We start from the raw sequence: 23,045 nt of genomic DNA, 5'->3' as shown, positions 1-23,045 counted from the left end.
ATCCTTATAGTAGAAGAAAATAACTGAGTTTATTTAAGAAACAAATAAAGATTTTGTAAGAATTATTAAGTTGGACGATCATTTGAGAAATTCAAAAGTTTAGTTATGATGTAGCATCATCTTTCTGGCATTGAAAGTTGATTTTTCAGCTAAATGATTTTCTGGAATGTTAGGTTGGATAATGTTATGGGAGTTGATTGCTTATATGGTCACCTAACTATTGGAAATGGTGTAATAGAGTTACTTTTATTTATTTTATAATACAAAACTCACTCAATTATTGAAAATGGTATAACAAAGTTTTTTCTTTAATTTTTTATTTTGTAACATAAAAGTCACTTTATTATTGCTATGTCGCTCCACAATATACTCTTAGTGGGATTTTTTTTTTTTTAACAAGTTAATGACGTGACACAATGTTTAAAAGTCAAAAAAAACAAAGGACGTAAAACCCAACCAATTTAACCAAATCTTTTCATACACATTATTACCACCTAACCTTGGTTAAGTGATATTTAATCTTTAGTTTTCATCTCCTAAGGTATGAGCAGAGGGTCTTTCGGAAACAACCTCTCTATCTTCCGAGATAGGGGTAAGGTCTGCGTACGCTTTACCCTTCCCAGACCCCTTATTGTGAGATTTCACTGGATATGTTATTGTTCTGTAGTTTTCATCTGCTAAGGTTAAATTGTTTGATTTGATGTAATCGTATGCGGATAAGTATTTACATGTATGCTTCCATGGAGGCCTCAGGGTGTCAATTTTGATTACTTTTTCAGGAAATATAAAATAAAAGAGGAACTTTTCTATTGGAAACAAGAACTTTGCATTAATAAGCTTTGACAGGGTTTATACAACAGAATGGCTGACATTTATTCAGTACCATATTGTTAATATTATTTCATGATAAGAAGATTCTACATATCATTTATATAAATTCAGCAATATCCTTATTAAGCAACTTGAGAGAAGACCATGAGGGGCTTGTTCATTTCGAATCTGATGCTGCTTTGGACATCAAACATAAGCTGAAGCTTTACCTTTCCATCTACAGAGTTAAAATGGTAAAAAAAAAAAAAAAAAAAAAAAAAGTTAGGAGCCATATATAACATCATTTAATTACATATTCAAAATTTTAAGACAATGGGAATAAAAGATCGATCATTGAATTCGTTACTCGGTCGCGGCAATAAACGCAAATATAATAAACACTACTTCCTGTCCATATTATTCGTTTGTCGTTTTGGTAAACTGAATTTGCTTTAAAAGATACTTGTTTTTAGAAAAAACAAAAAGTATTTATGACTTCTTTTCAAAAAATCACCTTAGTTATGCTCTAAAAACAGTGGAGTGCTAATTAATAAGTGAGATTATATTTTTAGTTAAATACTCTAATAATTAAGGTTATTTAATGTCTTTGGCTTATGCAATAACTGTAAAAGACAGATAATTAATATGGACCAGAGGTAATATATGCGTTTCAAAATTCTTCAACTATACTACATTTGCCTATGTATCTTATTAGAGAGAGAGACCTGAAACTGAAAGTAAGCCTCAAGCTTAGTCTTTAGAGTAGCATACTCTTGTTTCACTCCTTGGAATGTGTTCTTGCACCTGCAAAATTTGGTCCATAAATAATAAGGTTAGAAGTTTTGTACACTGACACACTATAATACTTTTGTACAATCAAATTAAATTACATGTAAAAATCTACATATTTATAACAAACATGAGTTGATAATTAACTTTAGAGTAGAATAAATAACTTCTTAACCTTTTCAAATATTGTTGTTACATCAAGGAAACTAGCTATAAGTAGAAGAAGGCAAGATACTTTACCCTTCTATATTTTTTGCATTACAATATTCCTGAAACTGAGAGCATTGTCTTTTTACTCTTCGGGCACCAATGCTGCAACAAAAGTCTAATATTAGATATTGTAATTCATTTTAGTAAAGATAAATACATATACTGAAGGTACCGCGTATGGGTACTTTTAGTGTTCGAGATGTCTAAGTTTAGACGCAATAAGCCACATTATTTGTCTAGAATATATACCTTTTGAACAAAAACGGGTTCAACTTGATAAATTTTACATATTGATAATTTTTTCTTACATTATCAGGTTACCTTAAACGTAATTAAAGGCAACTGACCATAATTAGTGGAACTAGTAACAAGAAAAATAAGGTAAACAACATTTACAATTGATTAAATTGCACTAATATGGTATAAAAAATTATTTACACTATCAGTAAATATGCGATAAATCTATAATTAATAGACATAACCAAAAAAGAAGTGGGACAATTTGAGAAAGGGAAATTTAATGATAAAAATATATATGGAGATACATGCATGCAAATGAAGCACTATACATAATCTTAGAAAAAGTCATAATACAACCTCCCAAATGATTTGATTCTCCACTACACTTATCTATTTGTCTAGGAATCAAGAAAAAGAATTAGTTTTTTTTTTTGTGTGTGTGCGCACGCTAAAGATAAGGATATTCTTTAAGTGATACAAAGTGGAAAAGTAACCAATCTGCCAAAAAAAAAAAAAAAAAAAAAACTCCAATTTGTTCAGTTCCCTTTTTGGTAAAGTTACCATGTTTATTATTACTCTAAAACAATTAAAATGTTGGGGAAAAAGAAGCTGCTAAATTTGAGGTGAAACAAATGTGGAGATCAGGAGAAAAAAGAGGATTGTAGAATCAAGCAAAAAATGACTAGAACGTCTAAGTGGAATACGAAAATAAGAATTTTACTTGTTTTTTCAACCGTGCTCAATAATTGGTTGATCATTATTCACAAACTTTTATAGTTTGACTATATTCATAGGGAGGTCCAAATGTGGACCCAAATAGATTCATTAAACTTTTCTATCTTTTTTGTTATTCTTTGAAAAGGTGAACTCTCAACGTAAGTACAAAAATATATAGCATCTGAGTTTATATAGTACATCAATAGCATATCAATTTTATATTATTAGTGTATTTTAACATGTCATAGAATGCTACTTGAAAATTTATTCTAGATTACCAACTAAAATTATAATATAGAATTACCTACAATTATTTTTCAAGTCTGATATATTGTGTAAATATTTTTTCGTACCTTCAGTACATAAATAATACCCGTAAACTCTAAATAATTATAGATGTATAATTGCGAACTTGGACATGATACCTTGAGCTGCTACCCTTGAATTGGTACATCAAATTATCCAGCCTAGCAAAATCATAGGGTCCATTTTCCCTGCATAGAACAAAAGAAAAACAATATTTGGGTAAGCATTAATTACAAATATTACAATTTCTTATATAGTTTCCTGCATGATGTATATATTGTAAGTGGTGCTGAGGAATTAGAGAAATGACTTGGTGAATGACATGGGGAATTAAGTTGGGATTTCCCCTGTTTTTTAAGTATATATCACGTTGATATTATAAATAAGATGAGTTGTTGATGTGTCTATATATATACCTATTTATGACAATTTTATTTATATGTCAGCCTACTTGTAATACATGACAGCTTTATATATATGTTAGCCTACTTGTAATAACCAAGACCGAATTTAGCATTTTGTGATTTTTTTTTCATTTTTCGCATGCAATAATATATAGGCATTTATATAACAGAAAAGTTGAGGCAGTTTAACAAATAACTTGCATGTCAAGAAATAAGATTTTCCGTGGCTATTTCTTTAGTTGTCACAAAAATGAACATCTTTATTACAACTCGAAGAGGTCGTCACAAAAAGTGATAGTTTTAGTCACAACCCTCATCGTCAAGGATAGTATTGATGATTATACTCTTTTTTTCAATAGTGACAACTACACTTGAGTTTTCACGAATATTTGTCTTTTCCGCGTAGAAAGAGATTTGTCTGGAAAAAATATTAAGCTTTAGTGCCTATGGTTCCATTTTTTTTAGATAATCTAAAAGGAATCGAAGTTAACTTAATTAACACTGTTATGTCGTATGATATTTATATTAAAAAAAATAACTTCTTACAGTGCAAGTTCAATATTGCGAATAAATCTGGCTGAATCCGTATAAAATAGCTTGACAACTTCTTCAACAAAGTTAGGGTTTGCATCATCTTGCAATTCTTCAAGATGAATAAATTGTTCATCAAGGTATCCCTGCACAAAAATAGTAGCTAGTTATAATTAAAATTATTCACCTTTGTAACAAATAACAAATTAAATTTTATTCATTGATAGTATAAAATAATATTTATAGCTATAGATTCATTATCATTTGACTGACTCCAACAAGTTATCCATATAAATTAGGACGGAAGAAGTAATAATTTTTTAATCGTAATAAGTGAAAAACTCAAACTGAAAAAACTTTTCCATCATCCAATAGTTACACCACACTAGATTAGCTTATTACAATTATATAAGTGATAGCGTGAGATGATAATACATATTATTGACCATAGTTAGAGATAAAGGTGTATACGAAAAGCTATGTGTGTATATTAGTTTGACGTAAATATCAAGAGTGATTAAGTTTTATTGAAATTGAAACTCCACAAAACTATTATCTTTTCATATAATAGTACTACATTTCAAATAGAGCACACTCATTTCCTAAAGTTAGAATGATTTATGAATTTTGTATTTAAATTTAAGAAATAATCACATGTGTCTATAATTAAATAAAAATATGACCTGGTCCAAGAGGCTTCTCCTCAAGTGAGCAGCTTGGCGTTGCTTTTGGTTCTCCATTTTTTTGTTTACGTAAAAAAGAATGGAAATATTGAATTTAAAGAAGTATTAAAATCTGTTTGAGGAATAATATAAAGACTAGAATTGTATGTATATATAGGGAAAGAAAGTGAGAAAATACAAAGAAGAAAAAGATTGATAAATGGTCCAAATCTTAATAATTCGATCGACACTATCACATGTAGAACCTCTTTTTTTCTTCTCTTGGACCAAATCCTTATTATTTACTTTACCATTGGTTCTTATTTGGTTGTATTGAGAAAAGTATAAAAAAGTATCAATAAATATGCATTGTTCATACTACAAGAAATCGCTAACTTTTATCTATGAATTCGTAGCTCATTGGTAACGTTTCCAATGGCTTTTCCATCGGAAATCCCTTGCCAACGAGCCGATTTCCAGCGAGACGATGTCAAAAATTAGTGATTTTCTAGCTTGGTAGTGAATAAATATATGTATGTATATGTTTAATACATTGACTTTTGTTATTTAAACATAACAATTTGATATACTTTGAGGTAAAGATTGAGTATAAACAAACATTTATTATTGAAAAAGCTTAGTTCTCCTTGTGATCAAACTCTCATTTTTTAGTCCATTAATTAACATGCTCTTGTATATACCTACCCATCCATGATGGACACAAATAGAAATAATTGGACATCACGTTGACGAATCTTTTGCCAGTAAAAGTTTTACACATTTTCTAGCGCATTCTATATATATTCCAAGTCTTTTGTTTTCTCTCGAACCACTATGTTGAGTTGCACAACTTACTTTCTATCTTACGCAGTATTAGATTTGTTGAAATTTTAAGCTTAAGCTTTAAAGATCAGTTGGTGTGAATGAGAAATGGAGGGAGAAATAAAAATTGAAAATTTGAGCAAAGTTCCTTTTAGAAGAGCACTTTTTACCACATTGGTAGTGGAAAGGGAGAATTGTGTGTTTATATATCAAAACACATCCTCTAGCTCATAAAAGGTTAAGAACAGGACCTCCCCTCGCGTCGTCGTGATCGCCCGGCTTGGCTTCAGATTTGGAAAGAGATTGATTGATAATCTTTTTGGGCCAAATTTATTTTTCCAAATTCATAATTTAATTTTCATATCATTTCCGCGCAAAATTTAATTTAATTTTCGCGAAACATTCCCAACGACCATTTTCTTTTTTGGAAAAGCCAAGTCTTCTCCGAACAGGCACCATACCTATTTAGAACAAGTATTTCCGTTCAAAAATTCTGGCTATAAATTCCAGAGGCTTCGCCTCATTTTGATAGCACAACGAACTTCATGCATTAAAAATTCTTAACTTCTTCTACATCATTTTTGTCAAACTGCTGTAAGTGTCCTGTGATTTGCTCCGTTATTTGAGTTCGCCGGAGTTCTGTGGTGTGCATTGCCGCTACTACAGAAACGTTCTTCCGTTCTATCTTGGGAGGAAGTCACCCAGATCCTTTGCCAACAGTGAGGGGGTTATAATTCCTTAAGGACACTCAAGCATCTTGTGGGCTCAAAAGATTATATACTTCTTCTACATTTTTGTTCATCTATTTTTCACTAGTTTTGATTAATAAAAAATAATCTTGTTTATTAATCACTGGTTCAGATTATGGTTGATAACAAGTTTTCGTCTATGGGATAGAACACGTTAGTACTCTACCTGTTCCAAGCTTAGTGTTTGCGGAATAGTAAAGAACAATAAAGTAAAGGACACAACAATTTTATGTAGAAACCACCCAGCTCACAAGGGCGAAAAAACATGACCTACAGCTCTGTAGGATTTTTTCCCCAAAATCCACTACAACTGTGAGCCTGTGCAAATTCAAGTTACAAACTCTGTAACCTAGGAACTATACTCTAATTCCTATCTCAACAATCTCCCAGACTGTTGAGCCCACTCCAAGTTATCCCAACTTGGAGTTGAATATGAGTAATTGTGTATATCTATAAATATGAGTAATTGTGTATATCTATAATTTATGCTTCTATGAAAGCGGATAAAGGTATAACTCGATAAACAAAGAACTGTAACACATAAACTCTATGAAACTATTTCTTCAATCTTCTTCATAGTATTAGGTGGCACTTCTGGAATCAGAAGACACAATATAACATTGATTGTATTCGCTCAATAGTCCGATTTCTCTCTTTGTGAATGTGCAAACTTTCTTCATGGCATGACTTGAATATTTATAGCTCTAGGTTTGCCTCAAGTCGGTTGAACTTAATCCCTACGTGATAAGGCCCATTATGAGAGTTAGGGTTTGAGTTGACTTGGGATTCTTACTTTCAACGCGGATTCAGTATCCTTGTAGGACTCTGAAGTATCTTGACAATTATGGCAAGAAATTCGGCAAACCTGTTCGCCAAGTCTTTACCATAAAATACAAATCCTACTCACAGTAGGACTGTGAGCTAGAACATGTTCTTGGACCTGGTTCAAGTACCTGGTTCATTCACCGCCTGCTCGCAATAAGACTCTGAGCTGGAATATGTTCTTGGACTTGATTCAATCAACTCCATCTTTATCAGGATAAGCTTAATCACACATCCTGCTTCCCCCTGTTTTTATTTGTTTGCATATGGACCCTTATGCTCTCACACACTTTTTTCCCATGTCTTTTGTATTTGCACACCTCTTCATATCTAAACTCTAAGAACATGTCTCAGACATGGTTCATTCCCCTTACCTCACACTAGCATATAGAATGGAACATCTTTATAGACCTAGCCCATCTACTCTTGTCTTGCTCTATGTGTCTAGTCTATTTGTCGCACTTATCCCTGTGTTGGAACATATTTGCAGACACAGTTCATGTGTTTTGTTTGTCTGCAACTCTCTTGAGTAGGTCATGTCCCAGACCAGGTTTACCCACCTTGTTCAGCAGTTCTGTCCATCAATATTTTTGTGTCCAGTTCATTTTCCATTTGTTGTATCCCATCCATCTGTCTCTAAAGCTAGTTTACTACCCTTGTTCATTTACTTTGTCAATGATAAAAAAAAATACATGTTTATGTCAACAAACTAAAAAAGCAGGAAATACTAATGGATAAATTTTCTATCGCTAAGCAGTAAATATATGTCACTAGTTTTATTTACCAATGATTAGCGATGAGGTATTTGCAACAGATCCCAATTTTTTAGCGATGAGGTATTTGCAACGGATCACTATTTTTTATTTTTTTTTGTGATTGGGTGAACTTGTAGCCAACCTCTCATTTTGACTTTAATTAGTTAACAATACCTACATTAAATAGTTTAATTTCACCAAGAAATAAACCAAAATATAATACATCGCGTGATGTACTTAAGTATCAGCAAACTCGCTAAGTCGAATCCATATGTACATCACAAATTTTGGCCGCTCAAATCAGTTGTCGCTAAACTTTAAGGTCATTTGGTTCGAAGATAAGTTATACATGGATTATTAATGCAGGGATTAGTAATACTTCCTTCTTTCAATTTATGCGATATAGTTTGACTGGACAAGGAGTTTAAAAAATAAAGGAGGACTTTTGAATCTTGTGGTCTAAAAATAAGTCAAAGATATTTGTGTGGTTATAGATCATCTCGTTAAACGTAAAAGGTAAAGTTTAAAGTTAGATTATTGTCAAATAAGAAAATGTATCATTCTTTTCTGGAAAGACTAAAAATGAAAGTGTATCACATAAATTGAGACAAAGGGAGTATATGATTTAGTAATACAAAAGATTATTTTTTGTATGGTGGTTGGTTCATTGCACTAAAACTGGACACAAAAGATACCATTTGAATATTTATTTATTTTTTAAACTAAAAAACAATTTGTTGCAATTATATCCTTGGATGCTTGGCCGTTATAGGTTTCTTGGAACAAAACAAGGCTAGTTATGTTAGTTAGCTTCTTATCCATATATAAGCTATCTATGGGTTAGTTATCCCATGGTAGTGGTGGTATAAAATAATATACCCTTTGGTGTATTAAGTAATCCCGGTATAAGTTATACATGTCCCAAAATATCAACCAAACATGATACAAAATAATACCACATATAATATCATGACTATTTTATCTAAAACCTCTTATCGAACGAGCTCTAATATATTGCAATGTTAGATATATTTTAAATAACAATCCCAAAATTGGCTTTATCCCCAAATTTTCTGATATCCTGGTCTATTTTAGGGTCTATTTTAGGATTAATGATAGAGACAAATTAGAAATAAAGAAAGCAAATATATGCAATCATATTTATTTTTCTAATATCGCGTCGTTGGAAAAGAGAATTATATTCTTTGAAATTCATATGCCTTGCCGCCTAATTTGGAAGGTCCATGATACCCGCAAAACTAAAGATTTTCATGATATTCATGGATTCATATACGCTTTCGCATTTCATTTATTTCCTTAAAGATTTGTAGATTTAATATTCCATCCATTTCAATCTATATGAATCTATTTTCTTATTAGACCGTGCAAAAAAAAAAAATCTATTTTTGGAAATAATTTAACCTTAAGCAATGATTTATAACCACACGAAATATATGTAATTCATTTAACACAACAAATTTAAAAATCTTCTTTTTATTCTTAAACTCCGTGCTTAGTCAAATGAGTTCACATAAATTAAAAAAGAGTCTTGCACGCTTTCCAAAATGAACGTGTTTTGTACTAGTTACTACTATAATTGATAACAAGTAATGATATAATTAAGATTATATCCCAAGTATAGTTCATAATACGTAGGCTTTCATTTATAGTGTGGAATAATACGTATACAAACTTAGAGACAGTCCTCAATGTGTCTCATTATATATATCAAAAGGTATGTCAACTAAATGTCCAAAATATAAGAAAAAAACAAGGCATGTGCTTTATTCTCCTTCCACTAAATTCAATGAAACCAAATAGAACCCATTGACCTCTCACTATATATCCCCTAGTATGGCAAAGTATTAAAGATTCGTGGTCACATATATTTATTTACCTTTATGGAAGTGGGTGGATGGGTTAATAAATTAAAAGGTATTAGAATATGATTGGAGGCTATCATTTTCCTTTCATTGGTAAAAATTGGTCGTCTTTCCAATCATTTTCTTGTATATGCTGATGATAAGGAACAAACTGTACTATAGGAATATTATCATCTTATGTGGACATCTTCTACTATTAAAAATCCACCTCTCTTAATTGTCATTTGCAGTGATGAACTCAAAAAAATATTCAAAAACTAATACTACATAGATTGATATAGTTAATTATATAGAACTAGGTGGAGAAGCATTTCTACTACTCTATTATGTATGCACTACTAGTAGACATATTAATATTGCTGGCACCAGCGGAGAATTTATAGCCTTAATTATAGGGCTCGTTAAACTTTGGTCTCTTTGCAAAATTAGGTATTTTATGTACATATTTACTAAAACTGATCTAATGGCATCCTTTCTCCAAAAAGATTGGTGGCTACACTTGGTGAAAAGCTTAGTTATTTACATAGAGGAACATGGATGAATTCTCATTTAACGCTTTCTTTTTTTTTTTTTTTAGTGGTGCACCCATGTTCAAAAAATTTTAAATCCACCTCTAACTGTCACGGGCTAGGTTTTATTGCATGCCAATTCTATTGTAGTGTTTTTGTAACCAAAAGGAACGGAGGCTTGTGCAAAGGGCATGCAAAACTACTCTTTGCATACACTGTGCAGTGGCAGGCCCACGCCCACTCACATGCATGCACATATATTTGTGCAGAGATCGATGGACGTACAGTGTATAATATATGATTCAATCAAACACAATAATTTTGACGTCATACTTATCATTTGAAGCTAAGTTTGAGGGCTTATTATTGCATTATGCCTTTCTTTAGTTGTCACAAAAATGAACGTCTTTATTACAACTCGAAGAGGTCGTCACAAAAAGTGATAGTTTTAGTGACAACCCTTATCGTCAAGGATAGTATTGATGATTATACTCTTTTTTAAAATAGTGATGACACACTTGAGTTTTCATGAATATTTGTCTTTTCCGCGTAGAAAGAGATTTGTCTGGAAAAAATATTAAGCATTAGTGCCTATGGTTCCATTTTTTTAGATAATCTAAAAGGGATCGAAGTTAACTTAATTAGCACTATTATGACTTATGATATTCATATATAAAAAAAAAATTACAGTGCAAGTTCAATATTGCGAATAAATCTGACTAAATCTGTGTAAAATAGCTTGACAACTTCTTCAAGAAAGTTAGGGTTTGCATCATCTTGCAATTCTTCAAGATGAATAAATTGTTCATCAAGGTATCCCTGCACAAAAATACTAGTTATAATTTAAATTATTCACTTTTGTAACAAATAACAGATCAAATTTTATTCACTGACGGTATTAAATATTATTTATAGCTATAGATTCATTATCATTTGACCGACTCCAATAAGTTATCCAAATAAATTAGGACGGAAGAAGTAATAATTTTTTAATCGTAATGAGTGAAAAACTCAAACTGAAAAAACTTTTCCATCGTCCAATATTTACACCAAACTACATTAGCTTATTACAGTTAAGTGATAGCGTGAGATGATAATACATATTGTTGCAGAATATTCAAAATAATACAATGGAGTAACTTTGTGCAAGTCAAATTTAATAAACAAAATTAAAGAGAAATCAATGGATGAGAATTCAATAATAAAAAACACGAAACGAATAGGCAAGGTGCTTCCAGGAACTATCTTTAGGATAATAATTTTCCCCAAACTGTACAAGTGGTTAACGGAAAAGTCCATCCCCGGGATTCAATGCCTACTCTGGAATCAAAGTTGCACGCTTTGATTTCTCCTGCCACAAGAACTCTACCCAAAAGAATTAGTAAGAGTGAATGAAGAGTTGCAAGGAACAAGGATAATATCAGGAACTTTAAAGAACAACTCAAATCCTTGAATTGGCAGAAGGACAATTAGAAGAATGATGTTCAACATAGAATATAGACGAGGCTCTATTTAAAAAAAAAAAAAAAAAATCAAAGACAACGATTAGGACACAACTTTTAAAGTAAGTTGGTTAGATATCCTTTGGACTCAACACAACCCTTACGTATCAAAAGTCACGTCTCTTAGACTACAAAATAATATTAATAAATTATTATTAAAATAATACTTATATATCTCAATATATATTACAATCCCCCACTTATTATTTAATAATAATGTGAGGACTTAAAAACGTGAGGACTTAAAAACGCACGAAGGATATTATTGGGTATTTGTATAATACATAACTAAAGGTAGCTAACTAGCCTTAAACCTTTAGAATGAATATGAATATAAATTCATATTCGTATTACACATTAGTTCTTGTTCTGCAATGGCGGCGCCGTTAAATATGGGTCTTGCGCTCAATCCTGTTCAACAAGTTCTTTAGGATTCACCATTAAAGTCCCTAAAAAGCGGCCTCTCACTTTATTATTTGCATAGACAATCTCATCATCAAGGGTGTCCACAACCGCTCTATCACCCCACTTTATAAGCTCGAGATTGTTAAGAACAAAGTTCAGCCTTATCGTTTTGTGGAAAAGCAGTGCATATAGTTAAACATGGGCTTTAAAGGAATAGCAACTCATTTGTATGTATTGTCACCCCCACTATTCCTTGAGTATATTTATGCACCGGAAATGTAACCTCAGTGTTAACATTTCAAGGATAATTCATGAAGACTAATCCTTGCATTGAACTCTTAGAATATGAATTTTCAGTTATGACTGACATTCACATGAAGGAGTAGATGCCATTCTAGATTATCTTTATTAAAATGGTAATAGCCTAATGTTTCCCACGACTACACTGTCTTCTCATATAATGGATGTTTAATGAGAAGATCTATCAATATTTGATTATAAGCTACACTTAATGTAGTATCACAGTACATAAGAATGGTTAGCCTCTTGTGTTGCCATACTTAATATATTAACCATTCTCTTGTCTCTTTTTTTCCCCCCCTCAAAAGTTGTTAATATTTAATTAGTTGCAGGAAGATACTCACCAAATAAATTTTACGTACCGTTTCTTCACAAGAAGTATACTGTCACATAATTGTGCCTCGATTATTTTCAAAGTACTTACCGAATGAATGGTTCTCCTTCTGTATGAGAAGACACTGTCATTCTTCGTAACCTCGCCAAGTGAAATTCCGTGGCGAATCATCAATCTTGTTCATCAAGCAGACTCTTTCTTAATAATGGGTACCTCATAAAAAAAATAGACTAAGAATCACTTAAAATAGATCTCAAAATATAGTGATTCACAAGTGCAAATAATTTCCTCCAATATTTTCACCACATTTTATTAGTTCATAAGTTAAACATAAATATCTTCTAAATATATGTATATACTATTCTCTAAATACTCGCCAAACACTTTACCTTGTTTCATTTCTGAAAGCTTACCAGGATCAAAATTTTCAGTTCTTCCAAGCCTAGCAACTTTTAAAGTTGACTCTCACACCTTCTCCAATCTCTTTAGATGAGAAAGAAATACTTCATGGTACTGCCAAAGTACATTGACATAGGAGACAAATATATTCTTGTAGTAATGTAAATATTCTCAATTATATTGAAATAATAATGTATAAACTCAAGTTTAGAGGAATCACCAAACTCAATTAATGTACATTTTCTTTTGTCAAGCACACACAATACACAGAGTAAAGATATATTATGCTTCTCTCAAGAGATATCAAATTCATGATAAATGATCTATCCAATTTAAATACTTCATATCATTTCACAATTTGAAATTAAATTCCACATGACCTTTATGTGACATAACTAAGCCGATTAATGATGTTTTAAATTTTGCATGTCTGGAATAACAAATCACCATAAGCATATCAAATATGTTATTCCTAAATTTACCATGCATTTCAAGATCATCATAAAGTACGTAAGTTATCTAATAATGTTTATCTCAATGAATTTCATCCAAACACAGAGAATAGAAATTCATAAATAAATAACAAGCGGAGTAAAGAAAGTAGAACCCGATTATACTGCCACTTTATACTTGACTCCATCACCTTTACTGTTTTGCGCTTACAGTACTTCAGTTGAGACTTATATATGTCACCAGATGATCAAGTGGCCTGATCACATGCTCATCAAAAAGACTTTCATCTTGTCTAATATTCATATCCCAGTTATAAAAGAGAAAATCATATGGCCTTTTATTAGTAAGCCAACTTCTTTTTCTCCTTCTTTGATTTGCTTCCTGCCTATTGGACATGGTAGAATCATATAAATACCATGCTAGTGGTCTTTCATCGGTATTGTCATAATCAAACTCGTCGAACATATCCTTCACTTTCGAATTGTTTCAGCAATTTCTTCATTTATACAGCCTTCAGAATTTTCGAAATGCTAGACAGTACTCCAAAACTTGTAGTCCATATTTTTGAATTTTTCGAGTCTCTCCACATCTTGAAATGGCTTACGCAACAAAGAATACTCCATTGGAGAAGAAATTAATATCCTAAAATTGTTGCAGAATATTCAAATTAATACAATGGAGTAACTTTGTGCAAGTTAAATTTAATAAACAAAATTAAAGAGAAATCAATGGAAGAGAATTCAATAATAGAAAACACGAAACGAATAGGCAAGGTGTGTCACGACCCGACTTAGGGGCCGTGACGAGTACCCGATACTTGTACCGAGCACCCCTTGTCTACCATATTACCTTTACCTCTTAGCAAGCCGAGTAAACAGAGCCATTTTTTTTTTGAACATTAACATTAGTAGCGTCATTCTGAACATGAACTAGTAGACTTCGTTATTACTTTATACAACAACATTAACATGCCAAAACACCATATATCTAACTATACTTGACTGGCTGTACATATCTGCCTACGAGCCTCTAGACATAGTACACTTATACATAGAAAGGGCCGAGTACTATCGTGCCCGAGATTATATATACACAAAATAGTACCACTGAAATAAGGCTCTGGAACGACTGGAGCACTGTAGAGTACTGCTGGCAGAGCTCCTAAGGATCAAGTCCACCTGTCTGCTGACCTGCGCGGCATGGAACGCAGCGTCCACAAGAAGGGACGTCAGTACGAATAGTGTACCGAGTATGTAAGGCATAGAAAATAATACAAGCAGTAACATAGAGTACGATTAATAATATCATGGAGTCACAGGGCATATAACGAGGCAAGAAAGTAACCTGTGCATAGGAAGGCCCCTTTTCAGGCCGGCTGTCATGTAGGCTTGTCCTTTCGTCTTTGAAACGTTTCTTTTCATAAGCATAGGAATTAACATTTATATATTACTTATTCTCGTGTACAGAAAACAATACATTTCAGTAACGGTGCCTTTTGCTCACATTTATAGACGCCGAATACAATCGGCTCTCCCAAGCCCCCTCCCCAACGGTGTCCCAACACATTACATCATATATAGGTAGCATACATTATATATATACAGACGCCGCGTACGGCTCTCCCATATCCCGCGTCAGGGCATCCCGCGTCCAGGATGGAATCCAGCTGAATCAGGTGGTGATATAACAGTGACCCTTCCCCTTTCCCCATACACATATACATATACGTTTGCTTATCTTTTATACATATACACGTCTCATATACAATTACTTATCTTATTTATATATACATATCCATACGCATATACCTGTTTTATATACATATATCATATAAGCACACAAGAGCCAAGGAAAATCATGTATCCATCGGAGTGACGTAAGGTCGGTGACCTCCGATTACGTTATGGAATGCTAGTTATAGCTTTGTCTCACCTTGAAGGAACAAGTATTTTAAGGCGAGACTAGCAACGGAGAATAATATTACAGTGACCGTAGAATGAAATCGTGGGCATCATAGATGACCGTCATAGTCTTTGGAGTCAGAGAAAATAAAGATATAGCTAGGAAATATAAATACGATTCACAAATTAGTGTATCACTTTCATGTTTACATAAGATACTTAGCTTAGTCATCTTAGTCATAGAGTCGTTCCGGTCGTACTTATCAAAGGTACATTCTTTTGTCTAACATTGTAATTATCATTATCCTCACAGAAACATTCTCATTAGAGTAGTCATAGTACTTATCATTCGGTAACGAGATTGGGATCAAAAGTCCCCTTTGGATTTACTTCAAGTAAGTCAACCACGATTATAGAAAAATCCGAGAGTAACGGGCCCACCTCGGGCCGAATGAGGTAGCGTATACGATTTACGTATGTTACGTGTCATAGCATTACTTGTGAGGGTCTTAGGGTAATCGGGTCCCATTTATACAAGTTCTAAGGGTGTAGGAGGTTTTTCCAACAATTGGCACACTTTCTAGTTCAATTCTATTGAACAAAAAGTGGAAAACTTTAGGTGCGGATTCCGGGGAACCGAGTTGTCCCCGAGGCTCGTACCCAACTTATTACAACTAAGACATGCCATAGAAAGAAGGGTGAAGCCTTACATACCTCTTTCCGCCTCTTTTGCTATTCCGAATTCACGTCGCAATCTCGTCAAAATCTGCAAATTGGTCATGTTTACCAAAACTCTTATTAGGATTCTTAGAGTTAGAATCTTAAGGAAACACTTGGCTACCGAAATTTCGGCAGCATTTCCTCTGTAAATACACCATCCTCAATATTCAACACAACCAAATTCTCATCAATCACAATCCGGGAATTCAAACCCGGCCAAACTATTAACATAATTCAACAATCACACTAGCAATTCACATATTCCATTCAATATGCATGATCTCAATTTACTACTTTCTTCAAAACCTTCCGACTTCAATGAACACCATAGCAACCTTACAATATATATTCCATCAACATCATGCTAATATCATTACATGATATCCATGCAAGAACATTATTTTTTTCAATATACACAATCTTCCAATTGCCAATGCTTCACCAACTTATCAAGTCTTTACTTACAAATGTGAAATCTACAACACAACAACTAAAATATTAAATATAACTTGCTCATTATTTCTCAATAATTCAACACATATACATGGTTACATATGCCATATACACGACCACATACACCATGCACACACACACGGCTCCAACATGTACACACCACTACAATCTCTCCAAACTCATTCAACTTCCAATTTCCACATATCATTCACAACAATAACAACCAAACACTAATTAAAATAATTGAAGCATGACTCCTACACATAAATATATATATGCACGACCATGTACTATATTTCTCTCCTTCATGAATTTCATCTATTTTAGCATACTACAACACATATAAACCATGTATAACATATAAAACAAGATTAGAGTTCACCTTTCTTCTTCAACTTCTCACTTGACCACAACTTGGTAACTTGAATGATTGTGAATCTTTCTTGCTTCAACAACAACTCCACCTTGTCAAGCACCCTTTACTTGGTAGAAAATGATTTTTGGAGAATTTTTGCAAATTTTTCTTGGGAATTTTCTCTTGGCCGAAAGACCCTAGTTGTTTTTCTCCTCTTTCTCTTGTTCTTGCTTGATCTTGAAATTTCTAGAGAATGCTAGCAAAAGATGACTTAGTCATATATTTAATTTCCATGAATTAATTTAACTTGGGCCTAGCCCATGCCCTATGGCCGGTTGGGCCTTTGGCTTTCTTGCAAATTTTTCAAGTTCAATTATTTTGGCTAATTCTTGTAATTCATGAAAATAATTTTTCCGAATTCCAAATTTGCCCTTCGTCTTTCCTCCATATTCCCACGAGTCATATTGCGAATTTCCCTTTATGCCCTTGACCTTCCTCATTAATTCCGCTTCTAAATTTTTCATAAGCAACTTGTACACCAAACAAGATCAAAATTATATCTTGCTCTTAATCTCCCGCAATTACCTTAAATTATCCGAATACGAAAAATGCGGGATATAACAAGGTGCTTCCAGGAAACTATCTTTAGGATAATAATTTCCCCACACTGTATAAGTGGTTAACTGAAAAGTCCATCCCCAAGATACAATGCCTACTCTGGAATCAAAGTTGCGCTATTTAATTTCTTCTACCACAAGACACTACTAAAAAACTGCTGAAAAACGACCTACTAAAACCGACTTCAGTGAGGTCGGAAAAAAAAAACGACCTCATGAGGTCGGTATAAGCATGCTTTTAATTTTATAATTTTTTTTCTTTAAAAGACCGACTTCCTGAAGTCGGTAATTTAATAATAAATTCCACAAAACACATGACTGACCTCAATAGGTCGCAAAGTTGTCATGCTAAACAATACCGACTACACGAGGTCGGTAAATATTTTTAAAAAATTAAATATATATTTAATTAGGCGACCTCATGTGATCGGAATACATAATTAAAAATATCTAAAAACAATTTTTCAATTACCGACCACACGAGGTCGGAACATTTTAAAATAAAAATAATTAAATTACGGTAACGGACCTCATGATGTCGCTAAATCAAATTGATATCACATAGCTAACACCACTTTTCCCCATTTTTCATTTCCCCCTCTTTTCATTGCCTCGATTTCAGCCATCGCCGCCTATCGCCGCCCATCGCCCATCGCTCATTGCCCGCCGTCTGTAGCCCAGTTCCCGCCGTCTCCGTCGCCGTCGCCGTCCACCGTCCAACCGAGGTATTTTTTTTCCTTTTTGGTCGGTTTTCCAACAGTTTTTGTGATTTATCACAGAATCTTCTTTTAGGATTAGGTTTTAGTTCTAGGGTTAGGTTTTAACTCTGTTCTGAAGATTAAGGTCTATTAATGACAGCCCCCCCATCCATTAACATTAGGTTTTAATTCTGTTATGAAGATTTTGATTGGTTAAAATGGAAAGTTGGTAAATTTGTTAATTTCTGTGAAGGGGTAATAATTTGATGGACCATTCGATTTATTTTCCATTCTCAGATACTAAGCCTGGTGGCTGCAAATTAGCATTGGTAGATTTAGTCACGTTTAATGTGCGAACTTAGCTTGTTTGGATAGTGCTCGTACTACTCTATCGAACAGTTAAGGTTAGTACTTCGTACTACTCTTTCTTATTTCTCATTGCTTAATATGCTCTTTGTTTACTTTCCAATATATGGCACATCATGTTTATTTATCAAATGGTAAATTACTCGTTTCAACTCACTCAATTTTGCTCCACTTTGAACTCTTGGTTTTAGTGCTTTGTTGATGTATGCTAGCAGAGATGGTTGGGTGAAGTAGCTTTTAAGCTTTCATTTGTCCGATAATTTGTTGTTTTTAGAAGCAGGCTTAGGGTAGCACCCACAGAACTTAAAATAAGGATATTGTGGTAAGTTTGGTTATTTTATTGAAGTTAAAATAAATGTTTTAAATATAAAAATGTACTATATCACCCTCCACATCTTCACTTATTTATCTAAGTTTGCAGGTTAGAGAATAAACTAATTATTTTCCTTCTTGGTTTGAATACAAAAATGATTCCTTCTTGGTTTGAATGATTGCACCCATTGTTTGTGGTTTGGTTCTCTCGCTATTTATCTTTGATGCAGCACTCACCTACTTCGATATGTGACTTGACTGACACTAAGATTAGTGATACAAGCATCTCTCCAGCTTTCACCCCATTTGGTGTTTATGTGTTCCCTTGCATAGCAAAGACCTGCAAAACAGAAAACTGAGTTAGTAAAAATTACCACCATGTTCTCTTCCCATAGGATTTAAAGCATTTAGCAGCAACCCAAAACAGCAAGTATGTCACACCACTTCTACAAATTCCATTCTGTACGATATATTTTAATGTTTAAATTAAACATTGAATTTGTGTATTAACAATTTCAAATCTTGTGTAATTTATGTAGATGGAATCTCGTAGTTGGATGTATACTAGAACAAATGACGGTAGAGGGGGGATGAGGCAAGAATTTATGGACGGTGTCGTTGCCTTTGTTGAATATGCAATGACACTTGAACCTTTTATAATCGAAGGCTTGGTTAGGTGTCCTTGTGAGAAATGTCCATGTAGGAATTATGAGACACCAGAGATTGTTAGGCTTCATCTCTATACTCACGGCTTTCAATTAAATTATACAGTATGGACTAGTCATGGAGAAACGGATACTAGTTTGGGAGGATTTCAAAACTTTGTTGTTGGTGAAAGTGGTAGGGCAGCGAAACCTGATGTCCAAAATTATAGAATGCACAACATGATTCAGGATGCTTATGGGATGCATTCCGATTTTGAATCCGGTAACCATGTTGAAGATGATCCTAATGAGGAAGCTAGTTGTTTTTTTGAACAGTTGAAAGATGCTAGTCGGCCTTTGTGTGACGGGAGTCCCCACTTCAATTGTCTATTGTTGTTAGATTAATAAGTATCAAAGCAGATTAGAATGTTCCTCAAGGGGCAATGGATGCTGTGATTAGCCTTATACGTGAATTAATTGACCCGAATCTACAGATACCTGTTAACTACTACAAGACAAAGAGATTGGTGTCAAAGTTAGGACTCTCGTCCTACAGAATTGATTGTTGTGAAAATGGATGCATGTTATACTATAAGGATGACGTCGGTCTAGAATCTTGTAAGTTTTGTGGAAAAGCTCGTTTTAAGCGAGCTCATAGCGGGAAAATAGTTGCTTTTAAGGCGATGCATTACTTACCTCTTATACCAAGGTTAAAGAGGTTGTACAGGGTTGTTTCACGGACTCGCCAACTTGGGGCAAGATGGAACCAGATCAGAAGAGACAGATCTATTTAACCTTTAAGGTATATGAATTTATTATTTTTATTCAAATAATGGGTAAGGGTGTTTTCCTTTGGAGTTTACTGTTGCTAGATATTCTTTGATCGCTGAAGGTTTTTATGATTCATGAACGAAATATAGGCGAGTCGAGTTATTTTAGAGAGGTGCTAGCTGACAAAGGACTTTAGGGTTCATCTCAACGTTATGCTTAGTGTATTTTAATGTTTCGATTCAAGCAAAATAGCATGTCTACACTTTGTGTTTACTAAATTGCTACTCTTCAATAATTAACCAATACAAGTTGATGTAGATTCAAGGAATGGAAAATAAGCAAGTATAGATAATTAAAGCTTGTTATCAACTAAGCTAATTAGAAAGGAGATTTAGACCTTTAAAGACAACAATCGACAAATTTATCATTCACGACAGCTCCCTCTATGAAGAAAAAACCTTAAGTGATTCTTTGTGAGCCACAGTTTCTCCACCACTTGATATGCAACGGAGATCAAGAACTTCTTCGGCTTTGTAATTTCAGCGCTTCCTAATTGTAATTCCTCTTGTTGAAAGTCCAAGAAAAATTGGCGAATTGACTATGCTGCTGTTCTTGCGATGCCACAACCTTTGTAGAATGTGGAACTTGTTTCAAGATTCGGTCTTTACACAATGAACAAACGACACAATTCGCAGTTTCAAACAACTCCTAACATTTGCGATCATAACATTTTCTTTTATAAAACACAATTATTTAGCCATATTGTTATTTTTTTATGACCGCGCGAAGCGCGGGTAGATTTGCTAGTTTACTATAATATTGATTGATTCATTATTAATAAACTAATTGCTATTCATTGCAGAGAAAGTGTTTCTGGCTCCCGGAACATGAAGCTCATGTCGCCCAAAACTTCGAGAGGAAAGCAGGGCAGCCGCTAAAGGATGCATTAGGAAGGGTTCGTGAAGACCAAGCGAAGCCTGATTGGATCCAGCCGGAGGCCTATAACAAGCTATTGTAGTACTGGGCATCTGGGCATCTGATGAATTTAAGAAACAAAGTGAAACAGGGAAGAAGGCCAGAAATTCTACGAAAGGTGGCTCCCTACACACTAGTGGGGTTAAGAGCCAAGCGGTCGTGAGGAAGGAGCTGGTATTTTTCCTTTAGTCCTATTGTAGGATAATCAATTTATTTCATTTTCTTTATTAATTACTCAATTATTCTTTTTGCAGGAACTCAAAGAAAAGAGGATATTGCCTCAAGATGAGGCATTTAGAATCACTCACGTGAAGAAGAAGAAAAACAGTCAAGAACCAGACAAATGGGTTGAGGAACGGGCTTAAGCAGTCCTACGTAAGTCTAATTCAAACTCAAACTATTAAGGGAATTGTAAAAGTATTGCTTGCCAAGTTTCCATAGATGGACGAGTCAAATCTATGTGGGGAAAGGGCGCATTGAGTAGTATTTGGTGCCTTCACTTTATTCCCATAAAACTATATCTTTTGGTGATTTATGAGCAACATTCAGTTAGAAATCTACCCCATTTGCTATTTATGTGTTATAACTCATTGGTTGAGTTTCCTCAATGCCATTCTGATGTTCTATAGGAGTCAAGGCTGATATAGTTTACAATATGATAAAAAATATTCTGTTATACTATATGATATTAATTGCTAGTTCAATTGCTAGTTATTCTTTTTGTAACTTTTGAAAGAGGTCTCTTTCTTTGTTCGAGTTGCTACACATATCAACTCCAAATGGATCAGAACGAATTTATAGGCACATTGCTTTAGCTAACTTGCATTTTTTTTAAGCAAAGTCCACTAATAAATTCCTGAAGTGTAACCTGCTGCTGCCACTAAATTTCTATCCATACTAGAGTCACTACACTTTCTATCTATTAGTACTTCCAGTAGCAATTCTCAAAAAACCAGCAAAACTAGGACTTTTGCTCTGCATCTTTCCTTGTGACTTTGCACAGTACTTAGTGAAAACCAGCAAAATTGGTCTGATGCATGTCTGAGAAAGACCAGCAACAGTACAAGTGAGCTGCTGCTATCTGCAGCAGTTGTAAGTCCTGCAATATTACACCAGGAGCAGAGTGTTATGACCATGGAGCAGAAGATTCTTGAGCTAGCTATGCAGTTACAGGCCTCGGAGGCTAGGGATAGGCGGAGGGACGAGCAGCTACAGGCTGCAGAGGATAGGGAGAGACGGAGGGATAAGCAATTTGCGGTATGAAAGCTCAATTAGACTTATTACTTTCTTCGAGGGGAATTCCCCCTTGTCCTGATGACGCTCGTAGCTCCAAGCGTCGATCTCCCCATTCTCAATCTAGGGCACGACATCGAGAGGTTGGTCAAGAACTGGGACTTGTAGATGAGCCAAGTAGTGGTGATGATGATGGGGAGCACGTGTCAAACATAGAACGACATGGTTGAATTTTATGTATCTTACACACTTATAAATTTTTTGGTGGATTTGTAAAAATGTGAAAGTGTTTGGTGGATGTTTAGTTTGATGTTGTAGACTAACTTCGTGTAGACTAGTATAAGTATAATGTTTTGTGGATGTTTGTAAAGGTTGAAGTAGTTTAATGTTTTTGTGAA

At 33.8% G+C, this 23,045-nt stretch overlaps 1 protein-coding gene and 1 long non-coding RNA gene across 3 annotated transcripts; one reads left to right on the top strand and one right to left on the bottom strand.

Annotated features, from left to right (window-relative positions):
- Positions 1-802: 802 nt before the first annotated feature.
- LOC132599427 (histidine-containing phosphotransfer protein 4-like) lies at positions 803-4,810 on the bottom strand. The gene is made up of 6 exons (XM_060312802.1): positions 4,691-4,810; positions 4,023-4,153; positions 3,192-3,260; positions 1,840-1,911; positions 1,536-1,614; positions 803-1,048 (listed from the first exon to the last, which is right to left on the bottom strand). Exons 1-6 carry the CDS (start codon positions 4,745-4,747, stop codon positions 1,037-1,039), a joined length of 420 nt encoding a protein of 139 aa, XP_060168785.1. The 5' UTR covers positions 4,748-4,810; the 3' UTR covers positions 803-1,036.
- Positions 4,811-18,184: 13,374 nt separating this feature from the next.
- On the top strand, positions 18,185-23,045 carry LOC132600347 (uncharacterized). 2 transcript variants are annotated; one of them, XR_009567181.1, is made up of 5 exons: positions 18,185-18,373; positions 18,644-18,750; positions 19,564-20,470; positions 21,302-21,588; positions 21,669-23,045. It is a non-coding gene; the product is annotated as an uncharacterized LOC132600347 (long non-coding RNA). The 2 variants fall into 2 exon arrangements; XR_009567182.1 differs by lacking the exon at positions 19,564-20,470.

The sequence above is a fragment of the Lycium barbarum genome, chromosome 6 (assembly GCF_019175385.1).
Source record: "Lycium barbarum isolate Lr01 chromosome 6, ASM1917538v2, whole genome shotgun sequence".
Taxonomy (NCBI): Eukaryota; Viridiplantae; Streptophyta; class Magnoliopsida; order Solanales; family Solanaceae; genus Lycium; species Lycium barbarum.
This window is presented reverse-complemented; position numbering and strand designations above follow the sequence as displayed.